The 23,722-nt window shown below is 46.5% G+C and overlaps 1 protein-coding gene across 1 annotated transcript in view; it reads right to left on the reverse strand.

Annotated features, from left to right (window-relative positions):
- The window catches only part of c5 (complement component 5), a 128,486-nt gene that overhangs the window by 28,418 nt on the left and 76,346 nt on the right, over positions 1–23,722 (reverse strand). Inside the window, exons 28-29 of the mRNA XM_072566111.1 lie at positions 22,474–22,645; positions 14,608–14,807 (exon numbers count right to left, since the gene is read on the reverse strand). Of these exons, the coding sequence (XP_072422212.1) occupies positions 14,608–14,807; positions 22,474–22,645 (372 nt within the window). The remainder of the gene's footprint in view (positions 1–14,607; positions 14,808–22,473; positions 22,646–23,722) is intronic.

Genomic DNA, 23,722 nt, shown 5'->3' on the forward strand with positions numbered 1-23,722 from the left:
CCTCTCCCTGAACAACTCCAGGGTGTTGGTGGACACCGCGTGCTCCTTCTCCAAGGACACCCGGGCTCTAACGTAACCCCGGAAGAGGGGCAGGTAGTCGGCCCTAACGACCCCCTCCACGGCCTGCTGCCTGGACCTGTTTATGGCCAGTTTGGCCAGGCCCAGGAGCAGACCCACAAAGAGATCTTCAGACCTGCCCTCCCTCCTCCGTACCGGGTGCCTGAAGATCAGGAGCGTGGGACTGAAATGCAGCCAAAAGCAGAGGAGGAGGTTTTTAAGAAAATCAAAAAAGGGAGTGCAAATACCCATACCCAATTTATACATGGTCCACGGACTCCACAGAACAAGCAGTTGGGCTGGGAATCCGTGAACCACCGCAATCTGCGGTTGCAGGGGATCGCTGCGTGCAGCACCCTCTCAGATCCCTGAGAGAGAGGGGGGAGGACCCCCACGAAGAGAGCCCTCCACTGGGGATCCCCACTGCCCGGTGGCAAATGGGCATGCCAAGGTGTGTCTGGACGGTGGATGAGGGAGAAGAGGTGGATGGTATGCAGCAGCAGTCGATACAGGGCCTGCCTTTTTAATGTCCTTAAAAAAAAGGAACAAAATTAACATTGCGGAGGTGGCTCAGGTTGTGGGGCACTGGCTCCCGCGGGAAGTACGGGACCCTAGGGCCAATGTGAAATTCCGTCCGGGCTGGGGTGAGTGCAGACAAGCTCCCACCGCACATTGAGCATCCTCCAACTGCTGCACTATGTCGGGTCCGAACACCGCTGTTTTAAGGCGTCGGATGGCGGTGGCCACGTACCGGACATCTACCGCTGCCCTGCTCGTTATGTCCTGCAGAAGCATCCAGCCCAGACCCCCGGCACCCAGCACGTCCCTGACCCTGGTCACTCTCGCTGCCACGGCCCTCCCCTCTGACAGCCACTCGAACCCGCGAGTACGGAGATGCGGATTCCTGAGCAACTGCTCCCTGACGACAGCCGCTACTCCGGCTGGAGGGTAGGGCCGGTGCAATTCGACCATGTTCCAAACAGTGATCCGGTCCTGGTAAAAGACAGGCAGCGTCTTGAGGGCGACCTCCAAACCGTCACGGTCGACGAACAGGAGCTGCGGGTCGTAGTTGAGGTTCCGCACCTGGCGGAAAAATAACGTCACCAGGGCGCACCACCAGGAGGAGGCTCGACGTAAAGGTATCGCCGCAAGGTCTGAAGGCGGAACGTCGCGACCTGGGTGCGGACGCACACCAGCGACTGACCGCCCTCCTCAATAGGGAGACTCAACCTGCGCAGCGACCCAGTGCATCTTTTTGTCCCAGAAGAAGTCGACCAATGTTCTCTGGATGCCAGCAACAAAACCAGGAGGATGGACCAAAGTGACCAGCAGGTACCACAGCATGGCGGCCACCAGCTGGTTTATGACCAGCACTCGACTCCTGTAAGATAGCACTCGGAGCAGTCCTGTCCAGCGGCCTAGGCGAGCCGAGACTTTGACCTCCAGCTCCTGCCAGTTGGCCGACCAGGATTCCTCAGCCGGGCTGAGGTAGACCCCCAGGTAGAGGAGATGGGTGGTACTCCAGCTGAACCCCCGTAACTTCTCCGGCAGAGAGTCCACCCGCCACGGACCGACCAGTAGTCCGGAACATTTGGCCCAGTTGATCCTGGCAGAAGACGCTGCCGAGTACACGGCCTGGCACTTGTGCATTCTCCCCAGGTTAGCCGGGTCAGTGAGAGTGAGGAGTATGTCGTTGACGTAGGCAGAGAGGACCACCCCCGTGCCTGCGCTGCGCAGAACCAGCCCCGACAACCTCCTCCACAGGAGGCACAGGGAATACAGCTGGCCGGACAGGGGGCAGCCTTGACGCACTCCTCTCCCGAAGCGAAGGGGCGCCGTCAGGGACCCGTTAACTTTAACCAGACACTCTGCGGTGGCGTACAAAAGTCGGATCCAGGCGAATGCCCGCAGAGTCCCGAGCAGGTACTCATGATCGACCCTGTTGAACGCCTTCTCCTGGTCGAGAGACAGACCAGCTGTCAACAGAAATGGATCAGGTCCCGGACCAGGTGGATGTTGTTGTGTATCCTCCGGCCCATGACCATGTAGGACTGGTCCGGGAGAATCATGTGGGCCAGCATTGAAGCCAGGCGAGAAGACAACACCCTTGTGAAGTCCGTGCTGAGGAGGGAGACCGGACGCCAGTTCTTTAAAGAACGAAGGTCCCCCTTCTTTGGCAGCAGGAGGATGACCACCCTGCACCAGACAGGGGCAGCTCTCCGGCATTTAGACACTCTCCCAGGACCTGTGTGTAGTCACTCCCCAGAATGCCCTGAAGAACTCTACAGTCAGCCCGTCCAGCACCGGGGACCTGCCCCTCGAGAGCGGCGGTCAGCTCCTCCAAGGTGACAGGAGCGTCGAGCCTTCCAGCGTCCTCTGGGCTGAGCTGCGGCAGGTCCTCCCACAGAACTCTGCGAGCATCCTCGCTGGATGGATCCGGAGAGAACAGAGCCGTGTAATAGTTTCGGACGTGGGCCCTAATACCCTCCGGATCCGAGACGAGGGACCCGTCGTCGGCCAGCAGCACAAGGAGCTGCTGATGGGTGCCACGCCTTTTTTCCAGTGAGAAGAAGAAGGGGGAGCCGCGGTCCAGGTCCTGGAGGAGCTGGATCCGCGACCTCACGTACGCGGCCCCGAGCCCCGATGAACTGCAGGTCCCGGAGCATGGCCTTCTACTTCGTACGCCCCGCACCGGGCCAGGTCCACGTCAGGCTGACTGAGGCGTGGCTCCAGGTTGAACATCTCCTTCTCCAACTCCTCAGTCCTGGATTTCTGCCTTTGTCGACCCCCTCGTGTACTCCTGACGGAAAACTCGGGCGTGAGCCTTGCTCACATCCCACCATAGCCTCAGGGAGGGGAAGCTTCCCCGCTTCCTTCTCCAGCCGGCCCAGAAACGACAAAACGAGTCCCGGAACCACTCGTCCTCCAGCAGCAGGTTGTTAAAGTGCCAGTACGCGGAGCCGAGCCTGGCGCCGAACAGAAGGAGTTCCGCCCACACCAGGTGATGGTCCGTGCACGACACCTGCTGCATGGAGGCCTTCGGAAAACAGGAGGCGTACGCCCGCGAAACATACAGGCGGTCAATCCTGGACGCTCCTGCCCCAGGCCTCACGAAGGTGAAGGCGATGGAGTCAGGATGGAGATTCCGCCAGATGTCCACCAGGTCGAAGGACTTAGCCAAGTCCCCCAACCTCCTCCCCGACACCCAACCGATGCAGGCACCGCCGTGCTCCCTGCCCAAGGACGCAGTTAAAATCTCCCCAGAGGACGACGCACTGGCTCTTGTCGATGGAGGCGAGATGAGCGGACTCTTCTCCAAAGAAGCTCGCTTGCCTCGGCCCGGCCCGGGGAGCGTAGACGTTCACCAAGTGAAGCACCGCGCCCCCCCCCAGCCGAACCATCAGATGAAGCAAACAGCCTGGCACGGGCTCCCTGACCCCAAGATCTCCGGTTGAAAATGCAGGGCCAACAAGATAGCCACCCCGCCAGATCTGCGGGTGAGATGACTCATGTAGACCCCCCCCCTCCCCTTGCCACTCAGGAGCCAGGTGGCTTCATCTCCCATGGTAGTGTGGGTTTCTTGCAGGAAGCACACCGCATACCTCCCGTCCCGAAGGACCGAGAGGGTCTGGAATCTGCGCTGTGACTCCCTGCTGCCGTTGATGTTGAAGCTGGCTATAGTTGTCTTCATGTCGGAAGCATTGTGCAACCACCACCAGTACAGTTAAAAAAACTACATTCATTTACTGGGAGGATGAGGGAGGGGCATAGAAGTCCCTCAACCTTACCAGGAGTGCCCCCAGGAAGTTCCTGACTCGCTTTCACTCATTAGTGTCGAGCCCAGGCGCCTGGCGAGCAGCGTGGGACGAACAGCAAACTCTCTAAGGAGCTCCAGTTGGGCTCTATCCCGGCAACTCCAAATTTCCTCGACAAACTCCCAGAGTTCCTCGAGGGGGATGAGGGGGAGATCGGGGGGGGAGGGGGAGCGCACCTGGGACTCAAAAATGTCGCTAGAGACAGACTCCGCGTTGTCCCCAGTGTCCACCACCGATCTGAACCCCCCCCCCCTCCAGGAAGTCACCCTGAGTCACCAACCCCTCCCCCACCGAGAGAGTGGGGGCTGGTCCAGCACCGCCAACTGGCCTCAAACCCCTGCCAACCTCACCCCTAGGTTCACCAGTGATAACTTCCTTGGCACACCCCTTCCCGGAATACCCCAAGTTCGGGTCGTTGGGTGGCAGAGGCTCGGGGCCCCGGTCCTCGGGGAAAAAGCCCTCCCCCAGTGCCAAGGCCCCCGGAAAAACAGTCTGGGAGGGAAGAGTGAGGATAACACCTTCCTCCCCTCCACCGTTTGACGACCCAGTGGACAGTTCACTGTTGTCACCCGCACCGCAGCCCGTGTTGTTTTTAAAGTCATCCCCAGGAGCCGGTGGAATTACAGCAGCAGAAGATTCTACTGCAGCCCCTGGGGGTTTCTGTAATGTGGCAGGGGTTGGGTATGGGGTCAGTGGGTGCAGCAGGGCTGGGATCAGGTACGGGTTTGGGGGTCAGGGTTCCCGCACTGGGGCGACGCTGGCACGGTCGCAGGGGCATTATTGTGCCAGGGTGGGGCAGGTCGTGCGTTTGTTGTGGGTGAAGGTGTCAGGGTGGTCTCCACGTGAGTGGACCTGGCGTGTTGAATCTGCTTTAGTGCCTTCCATCCGGCTGGAGCTCGCCCCCCCCCTCCCTGCCAGAGGCTGAGGCATTGGAAGCCTCTGACTTAGCTCCTGCTGCCGGGGCTTGTGGTGTTGACTGCGGGGGAGGGGGAGTGGGTGTGGCGGTGCCACCCTCAGCTGTAGGCGTGGGCTGGGCAGCCTTCTGAGTGGGGCAATTTTTTCTTAAATGCTCCACCTCGTGGCACAGGTGGCACCGCACACCGTCCACCGTCCAGAAGACGCAGTAGGCCGCGCCCTTGTGGAGGAGGGTAAACGAGCCCTCGGTGACTTCCTCCTGGGCCAGGCAAATGAACACCTGGCGTCGGAAGGAGTGGTTCGACACCCGACCGGATCTCCCCCAAGGTGTTGAGGTGGGGAAGAAGGAGCTCACTGGCAATGAAGGGCGCAACGTTGGAAATCACGACCCTCTGGGCTGTAACATCCAAAGGGTCGATGGGCAGATGTGTCCCGCCCGCAGTGAGCCCGCTCTCCATGGCCAGGTGGATCGCCTGCTCGGTCTTGAGGAAAAATACGGCCTTCCCATACATCCTGGCCACGTCGACGATGGCCAGTGAGCCGACCACACTAGCCATGGCCTTACTGCAGGCCTCGATGGTCATGTTAGGGTGGGGATAGGCCTTGGCCCCCAGGCATTTAGTTAGGTGCCTGAAGGGGGTCGGGGTTGCAGCCGGGGTTGGAGCAGCTGAGCCTAAGGCAGCAGCTACCCCGGTGTAGGTGTGGCTGGGCCCTGCAATTTTGGGACTCGCAATGCTGTGCTGTTGAATGTTGGTAGGCCCCAGGAACGAGCTGTGTTAAGTCCAGGTGGGGCCTCTGGCAGTAGCAGCAGCAGCAGGTGGAGGCAGGCCTCAGGTCACAGCAGCAGAGGTCTTGGGAGGGTTCCAAGGCAAGTCCCAGGTAGGCCTGTGGTTGCAGCAGTGGTGGAGGTCCTGGGAGAGTCCAAAGGCAAGTTCCAGGCAGCCCCAAAGTGAGTCCCAGACAGCAACAGCGGAGGTGGGCCTCTAACAGCAACAGCAGTGGTGGAGGTCCTGGGAGAGTCCCAGGCAGGCCCCAGGCAGTCACAACAGAGGCAGGTCTGGGTGGCGTCCCAGAGATGAGCAATGGAAGTGGGCCGTAGGCAGCAGCAACACTCCCTTGACCTGGGTGAGGCTCAGGCAGCAGTCACGGAAGTAGGCCTCAGGCAGCAGCAGCAGTTGGGGCAGCTATAGGCAAGGCCCAGGCTGCAGCACCAGATATAGGCCCAGGCCTCAGAACTCTCACCTCCTTCTGCCTCTTCTTTCTTCTTCCTCCTTCTCTCTTCTTCCTTCTCTCTCACTGGCTGTGGGCCAGTCAATCCCAGAATCAGTTCCCCCTTTCTTCTGAAACAATCAAGTAGAGAGTCCTTCCCACACTGGTCCAGCTCTGAGTGAACAGAACCTCTGCCACTCCCGATTATACTTTTTTGTTATTTTTTTCTTTTTATCTTTTTTAAACCCCCACACTACCACCAAACTGCGGTAGTGCTTATTTTTCCCCAGCACCCATGTTGCGTGTGTGCAGGTGTAAAACACAGTGAAAGACACAAAGTGCACGAATCTTTATTCAATTTCCACCACCAGGAAGATAGGAAAACACCCGAGTGGCCAGTGACAAGCACTGCCCTTCACATCAAAGGGCAATGCTGTGTGAGCAAAACAGTGAAGGGGAGGGTAGGGACTAAATCAAAATAGAGTTGGACAGGGAAATAATACACTCCACTCCCTGTGGTACAGAGCCTCTTGTTTTTTTTTTCTTTTTTCTTTTTTTTTCTTAATTTAACCCCCACACTACCGCCTAACTGCGGTAGTGCTTATTTTTTCCCCAGCACCCATGGTGTGTGTGCGCAGGTGTGAGACACAGTGAAAGACACAAAGTGTACGAATCTTTATTCAATTTCCACCACCAGGAAGATATGAAAAACACCTGAGTGGCCAGTGACAAGCACTGCCCTTCACATCAAAGGGCAATGCTGTGTGAGCAAAACAGTGAAGGGGAGGGTAGGGACTAAATCAAAATAGAGTTGGACGGGGAAATAATACACTCCACTCCCTGTGGTACAGAGCCTCTTGTTTTTGGCAGCTGAGGTCCTCTGATTGGACCAAATTAACAGCCCCAACAGGGAACTCATTCTATGCGGTCCACCTCATTGACCTTGTTACAATCATTACGTCCCTTCCCCTCTGAGTCCGAGGTCATAGGCCAGTTCTTTTCTTTTGAAGCTCCTCCTGGGTTTTGGCACCAGGTCAGGTTCTTCCAACTCTGCTTCTGACCTGGGCAGCATGTAATGCACAGTAGCTTGCCTCTTACTGTATCTCGGAAGAAATTCATTTTCCGTTACAGACATTTCGTCCCCTGTCTAGATGACATCCTCAGTGCTTGGGAGCCTCCTGTGAAGTGCTTCTGTGATGTTTCCTCCGGCATTTATAGTGGTTTGAAGCTGCCGCTTCCGGTTGTCAGTTTCAGCTGTCCGCTGCAGTGGTCGGTATATTGGGTCCAGGTCGATGTGCTTATTGATTTGAATCTGTGGATGAGTGCCATGCCTCTAGGAATTCCCTGGTTGTTCTCTGTTTGGCTTGTCCTATAATAGTAGTATTGTCCCAGTCGAATTCATGTTGCTTGTCATCTGCGTATGTGGCTACTAAGAATAGCTGGTAGACAACTAGCCATGAAACGACACAACCAGCTATCCTTAGTAGCCACAAACGCAGATGACAAGCAACATGAATTCGACTGGGACAACACTACCGTTATAGGACAAGCCAAACAGAGAACAGCCAGGGAATTCCTAGAGGCATGGCACTCATCCACAGATTCAATCAATAAGCACATCGACCTGGACCCAATATACCGACCACTGCAGCGGACAGCTGGAACTGACAACCGAAAGCGGCAGAGACAAACCACTATAAATGCCGGAGGAAAGAAAGATCACAGAAGCGCTTCACAGGAGGCTCCCAAGCACTGAGGATGTCACCTAGACAGGGGACGAAACGGCTGCAACAAATTCCTGGCTTGGCAAACAGAACCACAACAATGAGCACCCGAGCTACAAATCTTCTCAAACTTTGAAATTCATTTTCCTCTAAGGTAATAAAGGCATCAAGGTGGTGACAGCCACTGTGTCCCTCTAAATTCTGAGTTATCATCAATGCTTGATGGAGGGAGAAAACCCACGGGCTCTGGAACAGGTGGAAAGGCAGTTGAGAAGCCGGGCACATTTTGCTTCCACCCTGCTTGCGAGTTTGCAGCTTCCATGTGGTTCATGTGCTTGTTCAAAACCATCAGATCTACTCAAACTTTATACGTCACTGGACCTGACCTGGCATCAACCATGCCTCTTACCCATGCAGGGACAGTCCCATTGTTACTCCACCAAATGTCATCCCCTAAAGTCAACTGTCTGTCTCACTTAGTAGAATTGTGCGTCCACAATGGGTATTCCTAATGCTGTTTCACTCCCCCACCTCCCTGAGGTCTGGGAAGATCGTATTTTATCTGGTGCAGAGTCTTCTCTCCATTAGCTGTCTGTTGGAGCTATTGCTGTAGTTGCATGAGGGGGTCCTATAATCAATTAGGAACCAGGACACTTTGGTATCTCATGAAGCTTGAGGCTGTTTGTTTAAGCCTGCCTTCAAAATTTGGACTGCTCTTATTACCAGACCATTGGATGATCAATGTCCTTATACAAAGAATGCTATTCAAGTTTAGGGAATACTCAAATTCCCTGCTGGTAATAGATAGCCCATTATCTGTGACCAACACTTCCGGGAGTCCATGTATCACAAGAGATGTGAGCAGTTTTTCTATTGTTGTCCCCATGTTTGATGAATTAACTCTATGCACGTCCAGCCATTTTAAGTGGGTGTTTGCAATGATTAAAAACATAGAACCCATGAAAGGACCTGCACAGTCGATGTGCAACTGAGTCCAGGATTTACCCAGCCATTCCCATGAATGTGGCAGAGCTGCTGATGGTAATTTTTGTCCTTGCTGGCATTCTGGGCACTGCTTCACTGATGCAGCTATGTCTACATCCAATCCTGGCCACCAGACAGCTTCTTGCCTTTGTGTCTGTTATTACTACAAATCTATGCCCATAAGCATATTGGTGGAACTTACTGACTCCAAATATGATTCTCAAGCCTTCTTTCCCAATCTGGATGTACTTATACTCTGCATTAGCCAAAGTTCTGGATGCATACAATGTTGGACATTCCAATGGGCCACAGAGAGTTAATACTACCCTGGTCCTGCACAGGGAGGCATTGAACATCAATACCATGTCTTATTTGGGATCACAATGTGCCAACACCTTAGAGGATGATAGCCATTTCTTCACTTCCCTGAAGGCTATGTCTTGGCTATGCAATCATTTCCAAAGCTGACCCTTTATGAATTGATGCAAAGGTGGCAAGATAGAGGCCAGGTTACATATGAATTTGCATAATAGTTCACCAGCCCATGGAAAGACCTAAGTTCAGGTACTGACATGGCAGCGGGGCACCTTTGATCACCTTCACTTTATCTTCCAACTAGTGTAACCTGGTCTTGTTGACTCTGTAACTGAAGTAGGTCAGTTGGGATCAAACGTGGTGCTGGAAAAGCACAGTTCACTTTCGCCTAGGTCACCTGGGGTGCGTGGAGGACACATTTTGCCCTTCTAAGGCATAAACCTGCCTGGGAGAAATATCAAAGAATTATGTCCAAGTTCTCCAGATGTTCTTTATTGGTCTTCCCTGTTATTAGCACATCATCGCCATAAATGGCGACCTGGGGTAGACCTTGTAAAATGCTCTCCATCAAGATCTAAAGAATTACACATGCTGACGATATTTCAAGTGGCAGTCTTGTAATTGGTACAAACTCTCATAGGTATTAACTGTATCATATTTCTGGGAATTCTCATCCAACTGCAAATGTAGGTGCACATGGCTCATATCCAGCTTCATGAAGAATAGCCCTGCTCCCCAAGCTTAGCATACAAATCCTGTATGTGAGGGATTGGGTATTTATCCAGTTGTGAAAAGCAGTTCACCATTGGTTTGAAATCCCCACAAAAGTGAACCAATCCACCGGGCTTCACAATTGGTATGAGTGATACTGCCCATTCCACAAACTGGACTGGTTTGATGATTACTTTGCTTACCAACTTTTTGATTTCTGCCTCTATTTTTGCAGGTAAGGCAAATGGCACTGGGCAGGCCTTGCAGAATCGTGAAATTGTTTCTTGTCAACATGCAAGGTGGCCTTGGCTCCTCGAATTGTCCCTACACCTCAATGAAAAACGTCTGGATATGTAATTAAGATTTCACTCAGGCTGCTATTTGCTAATCGAAAAATGTTGAGCCAACAAGGTGAATCCTTCTCAACAATTTTGTTCCATCAAGCTTGGGTCTTAGCCTTTTAATACAATCAGTGGTAACTGAAGCAGCTGCTTCTCATAAGAGGCATGAATCAAAGATGTACCCCAAAGTTGAATCTGTAAAGGTTCTCCAGTATGGATTCTCAGTCTTGCACAAATTTAAGGTTTGGAGTCCAGAGCAAATATCATTACAGATTGGTTCTGCAATCACTGAAACGACTGCACCATACTGATGTCCATTAGAAGTGGGTGACCATTTAAACAGACGTTTATTCTGATTGGTTCTGATTTGGATGTTGTTAAGCGACAAAGTGTCCCCAACCAGATATACATGGGCTTTCAAGGGTGTGCACTTTCCTGGATACTGCCTATGAGCTTTCTTTGTCAACTTAGGTCCAGTGGGACTCTTTTGCTCTCAAATTTGCATACTGGCAGCAACTACAATGGCTTGCCAGCCCGGATTCTGAAGAAAATTTTAACTGTTGGGCTGAGATTTGGGTTTGTTTTCGGTTTTTGCTGTGGCTGACCTAGAGTCCTTCTGTTCAGGATTCCTCCTGAGTGAGGCTATGCAATTGCCTTTACTCAAGTGGTGTTCCCCAAGCTCAGTTGGATTGGCAAGGCTCTCCACTTCCATCGGAATACCCTGCAATACATACACTCCACTCGCCGCATTTTCCAATGATAAAGCAAGTTGTATTTCTTTTTGAAGTCCAGTTGGACTTCATCTATTAGACACTTTTGTATGGTTACATTATTAATCCCACATACCAAATAGTCTCTCAGGAGCTCATTAAGGGTTAAACCAAAGTCACATTCCTCTGCCAGTCACCTTAACCTAATCAAAAATTCCAATCCAGATTCCCCTGGTTCTCAAGTTGCCGAGTAAAACCAATAGCATCTCAGAATTAGGAAAGGCTTGTTGTTGTAATGTTCTTTAACTAAATCCATTACCTCTTGAAAGGTTTTTGTATCTTGTGCCTCAAGGAAAGTTAGGCTCTTAATAACCAAATAAGCTGCAGGTCCACAAGCTATTAGAGAATTACTCATTACTTTTCATCTGCCCCAATGTTATTTCCCCTGGGAAAAAAAGCATTCTTTCCACATACAAGACCCAGTCTTCGGCAGGATTAAGGGAGTCAAGTAACAGCACGATGCCAGAAATGCTTACCCCAATTCAAAGATGACTGGGAATTTCTGCAAAACTGTCCTTTTCTCTCACTGCCATTGAAATGACTCCACAGAGGTTAGTATCCTGTCACCAAGTCACTCTTTATTTACAAGTGTACAGCTTCCTCAAAGCCAGCTTTCAGAGTGAACAGGATGCCTGAGCTGCCTGTTATTATCTGTCAGTGGGGGTCCCTGATTGGGGCCGTTAATCTGGTCTAATCAGGGAACTCATATTCTATGAAGTTCTCCTGCTGATCTCATTATAATCACAACAAACACCATGATGGCTCTCTGTGGAGTAAATGAATTAGTCCCAATTCCTGTTCTATTCTCTAGGTCGGCAAGTTTATTTCCCTTCAATCTATCCATCTAATTTGCTTCTGAAATCACTTATCATCTCTGGTTACACCACCCACGTAAGCATATCTTGTTTATTCAATTGGAGGACCATTGAAAAGACACCAATGTTGTACTTAAGTCAGGCCTACAAGTACTCAGGCAAAATAACTTTGATGGAATGGTCACCGAGTCCAATCCCTGTGAAGTTCTGGGATTTCTAGCTCTCAGATAGTTAATGTTTTAGGGAGAACGAAGGAAAAAAAAACTTTAAAAGACACCCTGGAACTCTTCTTGAAGAATCACAATATTGACATTTTCTGATTCAGTATGTGGATGTATCCACTAGAGAAGGTGCAAAACTTGACTTACTCTTGGGAAATAAGGCAGGGCAGGTGACTGAGGTGTCAGTGGGGGAGCACTTTGGGGCCAGTGACCATAATTCTATTAGATTTAAAATAATGATGGAAAAAGATAGACCAGATCTAAAAGCTGAAGTTCTAAATTGGAGAAAGGCCAATTTTGATGATATTAGGTAAGAACTTTTGAAAGCTAATTGGGGGCAGATGTCCACAGGCAAAGGGACGGCTGGAAAATGGGATAATGAGATAATGAGAATCTAGAGAAAGTACATTCCTGTCAGGGTGAAAAGAAAGGCTGGTAGGTATAGGGAATGCTGGATGACTAAAGAAATTGAGGGTTTGGTTAAGAAAAAGAAGGAAGCATATGTAAGGTATAGACAGCATAGATTGAGGGAATCCTTAGAAGAGCACAAAAGGAAGTAGGAGTATACTTAAGAGCAAAATCAGGAGGGCAAAAAGGGATCATGAGATAGCTTTGGCAAATAGAACTAAGGAGAATCCAAAGAGTTTTTACAAATACATTAAGTTCAAAATGGTAACTAGGGAGAGAATAGGGCCCCTCAAAGATCAGCAAGGCGGCCTTTGTGTGGAGCCACAGAAAATGGGGGTGATACTAAATGACTATTGTGCATCAGTATTTACTGTGGAAAAGGATATGGAAGATATAGACTGTAGAGAAATAGATGGTGACATCTTGCAAAATGTCCAGATACAGAGGAGGAAGTGCTGGATGTTTTGAAACAGGTAAAGGTAGATAAATCCCCAGGACCTGATCAGGTGTACCCTAGAACTTTGTAGGAAGCCAGAGAAGTGATTGCTGGGTCTCTTGCTGAGACATTTGTATCATCAATAGTCACAGGTGAGGTGCCGGAAGACTGGAGGTTGGCTAACGCGATGCCACTGTTTAAGAAGGGTGGTAAAGTCAAGCCAGGGAACTATGCGAGGTGCTACCTTTTGGGAAAGCAAATCTTAGCAGGACTTATACACTTAATGGTAAGGTCCTAGGGAGTGTTGCTGAACAAAGAGACCTTGGAGTGCAGATTCATAGCTCCTTAAAAGTGGAGTCACAGGTAGATAGGATAGTGAAGAAGGCGTTTGGTATGCTTTCCTTTATTGGTCAGAGTATTGAGTACAGAAGTTGGGAGGTCATGTTGCAGCTGTACAGGACATTGGTTAGGCCACTGTTGGAATATTGCGTGCAATTCTGGTCTCCTTCCTATCAGAAAGATGTTGTGAAACTTGAAAGGGTTCAGAAAAGATTTACAAGGATGTTGCCAGGGTTGGAGGATTTGAGCTAGAGGGAGAGGCTGAACAGGCTGGGACTGTTTTCCCTGGAGTGTCGGAGGCTGAGGGGTGACCTTCTAGAGATTTACAAAATTATGAGGGGCATGGATAGGGTAAATATACAAAGTCTTTTCCCTGGGGTCGGGGAGTCCAGAACTAGAGGACATAGGTTTAGGGTGAGAGGGGAAAGATCTAAAAGAGAACGAAGGGGCAACTTTTTCACACAGAGGCCGGTACGTGTATGGAATGAGCTGCCAGAAGATGTGGTGGAGGCTGGTACAATTGCAACATTTAAGAGGCATCTGAATGGGTATATGAATAGGAAGGGTTTGGAGGGATACGGGCCGGGTGCTGGCAGGTGGGACTAGATTGGGTTGGGATATCTGGTCGGCATGGAGGGGTTGGACCGAAGGGTTTGTTTCAATGCTGTACACCTCTATGACTCTATGACATTAATGACTGTGAGGATTTTGTTACCAATCGTTCAGAATGGCAACTTGTCCCTCAATCTGGCTCACATTTTGAGTTCCAATGATGAGGCAGAGTGAACATAGAACATAGAAAAATACAGTGCAGTACAGGCCCTTTGGCCCTCAATGTTGCGCCGATCCAAGCCCACCTAACCTACACTAGCCCACTATCCTCCATATGCCTATCCAATGCCCGCTTAAATGACCATAAAGAGGGAGTGTCCACCACTGCTACTGGCAGGGCATTCCATGAACTCACGACTCGCTGAGTAAAGAATCTACCCCTAACATCTGTCCAATACCTACCACCCCTTAATTTAAAGCTATGCCCCCTCGTAATAGCTGACTCCATACGTGGAAAAAGGTTCTCATGGTCAACCCTATCTAAACCCCTAATCATCTTGTTCATCTCTATCAAGTCACCCCTAAAAGTGATGGCAGAGAGGGAAAGAAAATGAGAAAATTCTGCACTCTAGATTTCACTACTGCCTGGAATGTCCAGCTTCATTTGCCAAAAACCTGCACTCTTGACATGTTCAGACACAAGAAAACCTGTGGCAGAAATCTTCAACTCTACATAGATGTCATCCTCAAATCAAAGGATAAATGCAGAAAAGTATATTTTTGACTCGCTGTGAGTGATATCATGTGTGAACATTTAAAATCAATACATTTACTGTGTTAATAAAACCAAAAGTCAATTAATTTAAGCATAATTGATTGCGACTACTGAATTAGAGTTCTAATGGTATTGCTTTTCTTTAAGTCTTACACAGATCATATAACCATAATGTTAGGCCATATTTCTGTAAAAGATATTGCAAACATAAGTGCATTACCTGAGTTGAATGAAATCCTCCACCGTAACGCTGTTGTTCTGTGAGCCATTTAACAATGGGATTTCCATATCTTTTATCAGTGGAATGTAATACGGTCAGAAGAGCATATGATGTTGTTTCTACTATTCGTGCTGTTACTTCAACTGAAGAAACTGAATTTTTGGAAATGTCTGTCCAGAATCGATGTGATGGGGGATTTCCTGTTGAATAGCAAACATTAGTCTAACTTAACATTTTCTATGCAAGTTATTCTTTCACACTAACATTTGCCCAGTTTTACATCATTTCTTAAAAATAATGGATCATCTGTTTCTCAAGCTTTGCCAATTTTGAAAGATTTCCTATGCATCTTTAAATGTTTTCTAATCATTCCCAACTTTGTATTTTCAAGTATCTTTTCTTTTACTGAATGCAGAGGGTTTCTTTTATACTTATCAAAATGAGAAATGCCAAAGAGAAACAGGAACACCTTTTGATTTCAATCATCCAGCATCAGCACCAAGAAGTTGCAGCTAAGGTGCAATTAAGTTAGTTAGATCAACCTCAAAAGAGGTCCAGCAGAGCAACACTATGAATTTTTCTACTTCCATCATTATGGTCGAGGAGAATGAAACTGTCAACTTTTGAGGAGTATAAAATGGGGGAGAAAAAAGTACCTCTGTGTTAATGCCAAGACAAGGCAATTATTAGGTATGTTCAATAATGTCAAACTGTAAACTCTGCCAATCATTTTGTTTCCTCTTTTTCCACTTCTTGATTTTTCTTTTATTTTCTCCTTGTTTCTTTTCTTACTCAGTCACCACTCTTGCAGGTCCTGTAAGACTAACTCTTCTGTGATTCCATCTCCACCCTATCATGGACCCCATTTTTGTCCTGGTTTCATTCACCCTTGCTGAAAATGTATTCCATCCCTAACTTTTCACAATTCTGATCAAACACATTGATCTGAAATATTAACTTTCTCTCTACAGGCACAGGCTGATCTGCTGAGTATTTTCAGCATTTTACCGTTCTTGTTTCAACAAGATGTCTTCTTCAAGTCTACATGAAGCTCTGCAAGTAGATTCCTAAATTTATAATAATTAACAAATTACATTTATGGGGCAGAATTTAAAGCCCTCCACTACTCAGTTGAACGATGGAGTGGGCATTTAATCACTCTGTAGACAATCCTCCTGTTGGGACATTAACTGAGGACCATAAGTGAGCTTAAGGGACTCAGCTAGTGTTAGGTAAGGGCAATACCACATGAGGAATCCAAGAGTAGAGCCGTGTTGGGTTTTTTGGAGTGATCCTAGAGGGGTCTGTCATTCACTTTCTTACAATCCCCTTCCTACCAGTGATGACCTGTTAATGGCTGGATAAACACATTTTTAAGTTTATTAATATCTTTATTAGAAGAGAGAGGCAGTGGCTGTTAATTTTCTGATTACAAATGAATAGGAAACATGCATGAAATTGGGTGTAGAAGAAGTTATATGACTGAGCAATTCATAAACTTTATTCACTAAGAAAGGTATCTTTCTATCTCACCAACTGACTCGGATCTAAATTGACATTAGTAGCAGAGGCTGGTTGCTTAACAGTGATGATTGGATACTCAGTAGTTTACAGGCAGGAGATTGGAACTGGAGTTATACTGAAGAAGAATGATTGAAACCAAGTGCAAAGTATCAGGAAATGACTTCCCAATGTTGGTTTGTGAAGCTAAACTTTACGATCAATGGAAGATGAAGTAAGTACATAATCATAGGTTATGTCCTTCCCAAAGAAGAAGGTATAGTATTCACATTTTTGCTTCCTACTAGAAGCAGAATCAATCTGCAGAGTCACAAATTCAAATTAGATTACTTACAGTGTGGAAACAGGCCCTTCGGCCTAACAAGTCCACACCGACCCGCCGAAGCGCAACCCACCCATTCCCCTACGTTTAACCCTTTACCTAACACTACGGGCAATTTAGCATGGCCAATTCACCTAACCTGCACATCTTTGGACTGTGGGAGGAAACCGGAGCACCCGGAGGAAACCCACACAGACACGGGGAGACTATGAGGAAGATGTGAATAATCTACTAAAAGTTATGGTCAAATGTTATGAAAATGACAACGCATTAACTGTATATGAGGCCTAGTCATAGAGTCATAGAGATCTACAGCATGGAAACAGACCCTTCAGTCCAACCGTCCATGCCGACCAGATATCCCAACCCAATTTAGTCCTACCTGCAGCACCCAGCCCATATCCGTCTAAACCCTTCCTATTCATATACCCATCCAAATGCCTCTTCAATGTTGCAATTGTACCAGCCTCCACCACATCCTCTGGCAGCTCATTCCATACACATACCACCCGCTGTGTGAAAAAGTTGCCCCTTCGTTCTCTTTTAGATCTTTCCCCTCTCACCCTAAACCTATACCCTCTAGTTCTGGATTCCCCGACCCCAGGGAAAAGACTTTGTATATTTATCCTATCCATGCCCCTCATAATTTTGTAAACCTCTAGAAGGTCACCCCTCAGCCTCCAACGCTCCAGGGAAAACAGCCCCAGCCTGTTCAGCCTCTCCCTGTAGCTCAGATCCGCCAACCCTGGCAACATCCTTGTAAATCTTTTCTGAACCCTTTCAAGTTTCACAACATCTTTCCGATAGGAAGGAGACCAGAATTGCACGCAATGTCAGATTTTGATAGATTTACAAAGCAGGATGGTTATTCAACAGTGGAACATAGGATGGAATTTAACAGACTATATGCAAGCTTGCAGAAAATTACATTTGGAGATTCTTAATTCAGAGCTGCCTTTAAATTGTTGGAATGTGCTAAGATTTTGAACATGAAGAGACTCCTGGTATTAAATTGTTAGAAACACATGCTTTGAGCAAATTTTAAAAATCCTTGAGAAAAAGTTCATTCAGGCTTCATGGGCTCAAATAAGAAATTCAGCAATAACACAAGAACCATCCAAAATAAACCAAAAGCAGCAATATGAAGGAGAAACAGAAATAAAGGAAGTGAGGATAGAGATATCTCTGGCACTTACAGCAAATGACAAGAATTAGGGAATGATAACATAAACATGAATCCCAAGAATGGCTGAGGAAAAGTCAACAAGTGTTGCAATGACTTGAAGTACCATTATGCAATTAACTGCTCTAAACTGAGCAACAATGTTTTCAAAGTTACACATGGCACAGAAGATTTGGAAGGATAATATTGTGATACTGATCAGCCAGAAGGAATTACTAGTAATTGTATTAGTTATAAGAAGATTCAACCCGGTAATGAAGAATATTTTAGTTGCCAATTCATTGAATTGTACTATTGGACAGTGGATGCATATCCACAATGTATGAAGTGGATTAACTAGAATGAAATTCAGATTCTTTAAATAATCTGAACAAAAGGAAAGTTAAGAAATTTGAGAGTTCTGTTTCAGTTTTGAGGATAACAATGTGCTGTTATCACTATAAAGTGGTGATTCCATGTGATATATCTGGTATAAACCACTTTATCAGCACAGGTGTAGTCTCAAGTGAAATACTCATACTATCAAACAGGCCATCTATGAAAAATGTCCAAACAAAACTGGACATGGAACACCATACAATTGTTTCTAGGAAGAAAGTGGATTTACAGTTTACACATTCAGGGCATTATTATATTTTTTATCGTCAACCTGTTCAGATGCTATCACAACTCTGAGATAGGTGGTACTTAAACCTGGGCCCCCAGAAGGCTTTTTTCTTCTGCTTGATTTAAAGAATGGGATTGAGAAACCTATCAGCCATGATCTAATGGTGGAGCAAACTCAATTAGCCAAGTGGCTTAATTCTGCTCATGTATCTTATGTTCTAATGGTAATTGTGCTCAACCAGACAGTCCTGTGTAAGTCTCTGAACACCATGTATCACATCAGGTGTGATTCTGCTACTGGACTTCACTTTATTAAATAATCTGAACTATGCTGAGTTACACTGGAAAGCAACTGAAGATAATTAGTTGGCTTGCAGTGTGATGTGTTTGTGCATGCTAGAAGCTACATATATAAAAACACAGGACTCTGTTTTATGTAGACAAAAGGAATTATATGTACATTGCACCTTTGTCATGAAAAAGATCATGTGGGCTGTCAAGCTCAGCGACATTTCCATGGCAATATCCATAAAAATCAGAATTTATTTGCCTGGTCTGGAATTAATAATGACAGTTAACTGTTCTTGCTGTGTATCTATGCCAATGATGTCCCAATCAATTAGCATCACTTTTGCTGTATAAATTGGTACCCTTTTCTCCAAGTTTGTTTCTTGCATCCTTGCCCTGATGAGTTCAAGATGAATTTCTTGGACTCATTTTGTTGTCTTTTAGCAACATTTAATTGTTGTAATACCAAGCAATTACTAAGTGCATAATTGTCACATTCAAGAATATATTTTAAACAAATATATCTTCAAAACCTTTTTTTCCTGTTGGAAAGGAAATAGCTATTTTACTTGTATAATTAATTACCAATTATTTAAATATTGCTATCAAATTAAAGGTGCAAAACCTGACCTACTCTTGGGAAATAAGGCAGGGCAGGTGACTGAGGTGTCAGTGGGGGAACACTTTGGGGCCAGCGACCATAATTCTATTAGATTTAAAATAGTGATGGAAAAGGATAGACCAGGTCCAAAAGTTGAAGTTCTAAATTGGAGAATTTTGACGGTATTAGCCAAAAACTTTTGAAAGCTGATTGGAGGCAAATGTTCGCAGGTAAAGGGACGGCTGGAAAATGGGAAGCCTTCAGAAACGAGATAACAAGAATCCAGAAAAAGTATGTTCTTGTCAGGGGGAAAGAGAAGGCTGGTAGGTTTAGGGAATGCTGGATGACTAAAGAAATTGAGGGTTTGGTTAGGAAAAAGAAGAAAGCATATGTAAGGCATAGACAGGATAGATCGAGTGAATCCTTAGAAGAGTATTAAGAAAGTAGGAGTATACTTAAGAGATAAATCAGGAGGGCAAAAAGGGGACATGAGATAGCTTTGGCAAATAGAATTAAGGAGAATCCACAAGGTTTTTACAAATACATTAAGGACAAAAGGACATTAGGGAGAGAATAGGGCCCCTCAAAGATCAGCAAGGCAGCCTTTGTGAGGAGTCCCAGAAAATGGGGGAGATAATAAATGAGTATTTTGCATCAGTAATTACTGTGGAAAAGGATATGGAAGATATAGACTGTAGAGAAATAGATGGTGACATCTTGTAAAATGTCCAGATTACAGAGGAGGAAGTGCTGGATGTCTTGAAACGGGTTAAGGTGGATAAATCCCCAGGTCCTGATCAGGTGTACCCTAGAACTTTGTAGGAAGCCAGAGAAGTGATTGCTGGGCCTCTTGCTGAGATATTTGTATCATCAATAGTCATAGGTGAGGTGTTGGAAGACTGGAGGTTGGCAAACATGGTGCCACTGTTTAAGAAGGGTGGTAAAGACAAGCCAGTGAACTATAGACCAGTGAGCCTGACATCGATGGTGGGCAAGTTGTTGGAGGGAATCCTGAGGGACAGGATGTATTTGGAAAGGCAAGGGCTGATTCGGGATAGTCAACATGGCTTTGTGTGTGGGAAATCCTGTCTCTCAAACTTGATTGAGTTTTTTGAAGAAATAAAAAAGATGACTGATGAGGGCAGAGTGGTAGATGTGATCTATATGGACTTCAGTAAGGCGTTCGACAAGGTTCCTCATGGGAGACTGATTAGCAAGGTTAGATCTCATGGAATACAGGGAGAACTAGCCATTTGGATATAGAACTGGCTCAAAGGTAGAAGACAGAGGGTGGTGGTGGAGGGTTGTTTTTCAGACTGGAGGTCTGTGACCAGTGGAGTGTCACAAGGATCGGTGCTGGGCCCTCTACTTTTTGTCATTTACATAAATGATTTGGATGCGAGCATAAGAGGTACTGTTAGTAAATTTGCAGATGACACCAAAATTGGAGGTGTAGTGGACAACGAAGAGGGTTACCTCAGATTACAACAGGATCTTGACCAGATAGGCCAATGGGCTGAGAAGTGGCAGATGGAGTTTAATTCAGCTAAATGCGAGGTGCTGCATTTTGGGAAAGCAAATTTTAGCAGGACTTATACACTTAATGGTAAGGTCCTAGGGAGTGTTGCTGAACAAAGAGACCTTGGACCTTGGTTCATAGCTCCTTGAAAGTGGAGTCGCAGGTAGATAGGATAGTGAAGAAGGCGTTTGGTATGTTTTCCTTTATTGGTCAGAGTATTGAGTACAGAAGTTGGGAGGTCATGTTGCGGCTATACAGGACATTGGTTAGGCCATGGTTGGAATATTGCATGCAATTCTGGTCTCATTCCTATTGGAAAGATGCTGTGAAACTTGAAAGGGTTCAGAAAAGATTTATAAGGATGTTGCCAGGGTTGGAGGACTTGAGCTATAGGGAGAGGTTGAATAGACTGGGGCTGTTTTCCCTGAAGCGTTGGAGGCTGAGGGGGGACCTTATAGAGGTTTATAAAATCATGAGGGGCATGGATAGGATAAATAGACAAAGTCTTTTCCCTGGGGTCGGGGAGTCCAGAACTAGAGGGCATAGGTTTAGGGTGAGCAGGGAAGGATATAAAAGAGACCTAAGAGGCAACGTTTTCACTCAGAGGGTGGTTTCTGTATGGAAAAAGCTGCCAGAGGAAGTGGTGGAGGCTGGTACAATTGCAACATTTAAAAGGCTTCTGAAAGGTTTTATGAATAGGAAGGGTTTGGAGGGATATAGGCCAGGTGCTGGCAGGTGGGACTAGATTGGGTTGGGATATCTGGTCAGCATGGACAAGTGGACTGAAGGGTCTGTTTCCATGTTGTACATCTCTATGACTCTATGGCTGGAGTCCCGGAGCGGAGCAGGACGGCTGGCAGACTGGAGTCCCGGAGCGGAGCGGGAGGGCTGGCAGACTGGAGTCCCGGAGCGGAGCGGGAGGGCTGGCAGACTGGAGTCCCGGAGCGGAGTGGGAGGGCTGGTAGACTGGAATCCCGGAGCGGAGCGGGAGGGCTGGCAGACTGGAGTCCCGGAGCGGAGCAGGACGGCCGGCAGACTGGAGTCCCAGAGCGGAGCGGGACGGCCATTCAAAAAGTGAATACTAATTACAGCGCTCATTCGATAAAGAATTTAAGGAATCCATAGCCTAACATTAGTGTGAATTGTGTGAAGAACCAGGGTTAACTTGTATACCAGATATATGGAAAATTCCAGATTTTCTTAGCCAAGAATAGATTTTTACATGAGATCAATCTTTACTCAAGTATATGCAGCAGTTCTCCACATGTTGTCTCAACAAAGTTTACTTGATCTCCTTGCTTTTGATTCCAGCATCTAGAAGTGAATATCACCACTAGTTTGCTTTGCTTTATAGGTTTGTTGATTTCTGTCTTTCCATTTTTATCTGTATCCCAGATTCTCTTTGCTCCTCTATTCCATTTCGACCAATACTATCCAGGCAGAAGGGGGATTCTTTACTTTTTCAACTAAAATGCATCACCTCACAGTCATCTACTTTGAAATTAATATGCCATTAAGTTTGCATTCTGCAAGTTTATTGATGACATCTTATTTTATTACAAGTTTCCTTTTTATTGATGACAAGCCCACAATGTGTTATCCACAAATTTAGTCATTGTACTTTCAATTCCCAAGTCCAAATTATTAATAAAGTTTGTGAATAACAGGAAGCCCAATACCAACCTTTGAAACTTAAAGTCCTCTTGAAATTCTGTGTTCTGCCCTTAACCCCTACTTGGTTTTCAATTTTGTAAACAATTTAGTTCTTCTTTAATTACTAGGCAAACGGTTTGCGTTCTTGCTGAATTCTTTGACAGACACATTACCTTTTACGGAGGCCTCGTTCCTCAGTTTTTCCAAGGCTCGATAAGCGAAGCGGGAATTTTGATTTCTCAATGCCAGTGCATAAGCAGTTATTGCTAAAACAAGTGTACTTTTCACATTCTCCAAATGGTATGACAAATACTCATCTGCTTTAAGTATTGATTTGCTAGCTGCCTAAAATAAATCAGATGATATTTTTAAGAATATAAAAAAGGAAAAAAAACTGGTTATTTAGTCAACAGATTTTATTTTTCTAGTACCTTGACTCACTTAGCCTAATGTATTTACTTTTTTAATGTCTTCCATTGTATTGTCTTTCTTGGTGAAAGTGAGGAGAATCAGATCGAAAAGTGTGGCTGTGATCAGGCAGCATCCAAGGAGCAGGAGAGTCAATGTTTCAGGCATAAGCCCTTCATCAGGATCGTCACTTTACTGATGAAGAGCTGATACCCAAATCATCGACTCTCCTGCTCCTCAGATGCTGCCTGACCTGCTGTGCTTTTTCAGTGCCACACTTTACGACTCTGTCTTACTTGGTGGCTAAATGCAGACATTAAGAAAAGTTGTCATAAAGGTAGCACCTGCTCAACATTAGGAATAATCCGTGGAGATGTAGATTATCAACCTGAGATGTTGGCCAGGATTTTCAGTAGTTACGATAGTGAAACATTACTTCTCTATCGACAGAACTGCCGAAGTCCAAGTGCATGCAGTTAAATGTAGAAATCCAAATGTTGCTACCAGTGCTCCTTTTCAGACTGCTCTACTGAAATCCTTTCATATAACATATCTTTAGACATCACTGAACTGATGAACTTTTACATTGTCATATCACTGGAAAAAAACCCTTGAAAATGACTCATTAATAACATATTACTGATGCTCAAATGGAGTTGTAAGCCATGACAAGTATTGTCATGGTAAATTAACTTTATCATTTGAAATGTCTAATTGTTCCATTCTGAGCTTACCCTCTTTGACATCACTGCATTTGGACACCTGGAGACCCCCTTGACTTGGTGCCAGATTCAGATTAATGTCAATGAAATCAATACCACAGAAATCATTAGATTTTTGTGGGCAGCTTTCTTCACAGTCAACTGCGAACACTATTGTTTCACTGCTAAAAATGAAACCCGGGCTGATACCAATGTGCTGTGAAATACAATCAAAATTGCACTGTTATGTACATTAATTCATTGAATAATGCACAATAATATCTTGGAATTAATTATCATGCAAATCAAGTGA

This window comes from Chiloscyllium punctatum, chromosome 49, assembly GCF_047496795.1.
Source record: "Chiloscyllium punctatum isolate Juve2018m chromosome 49, sChiPun1.3, whole genome shotgun sequence".
Taxonomy (NCBI): domain Eukaryota; kingdom Metazoa; phylum Chordata; class Chondrichthyes; order Orectolobiformes; family Hemiscylliidae; genus Chiloscyllium; species Chiloscyllium punctatum.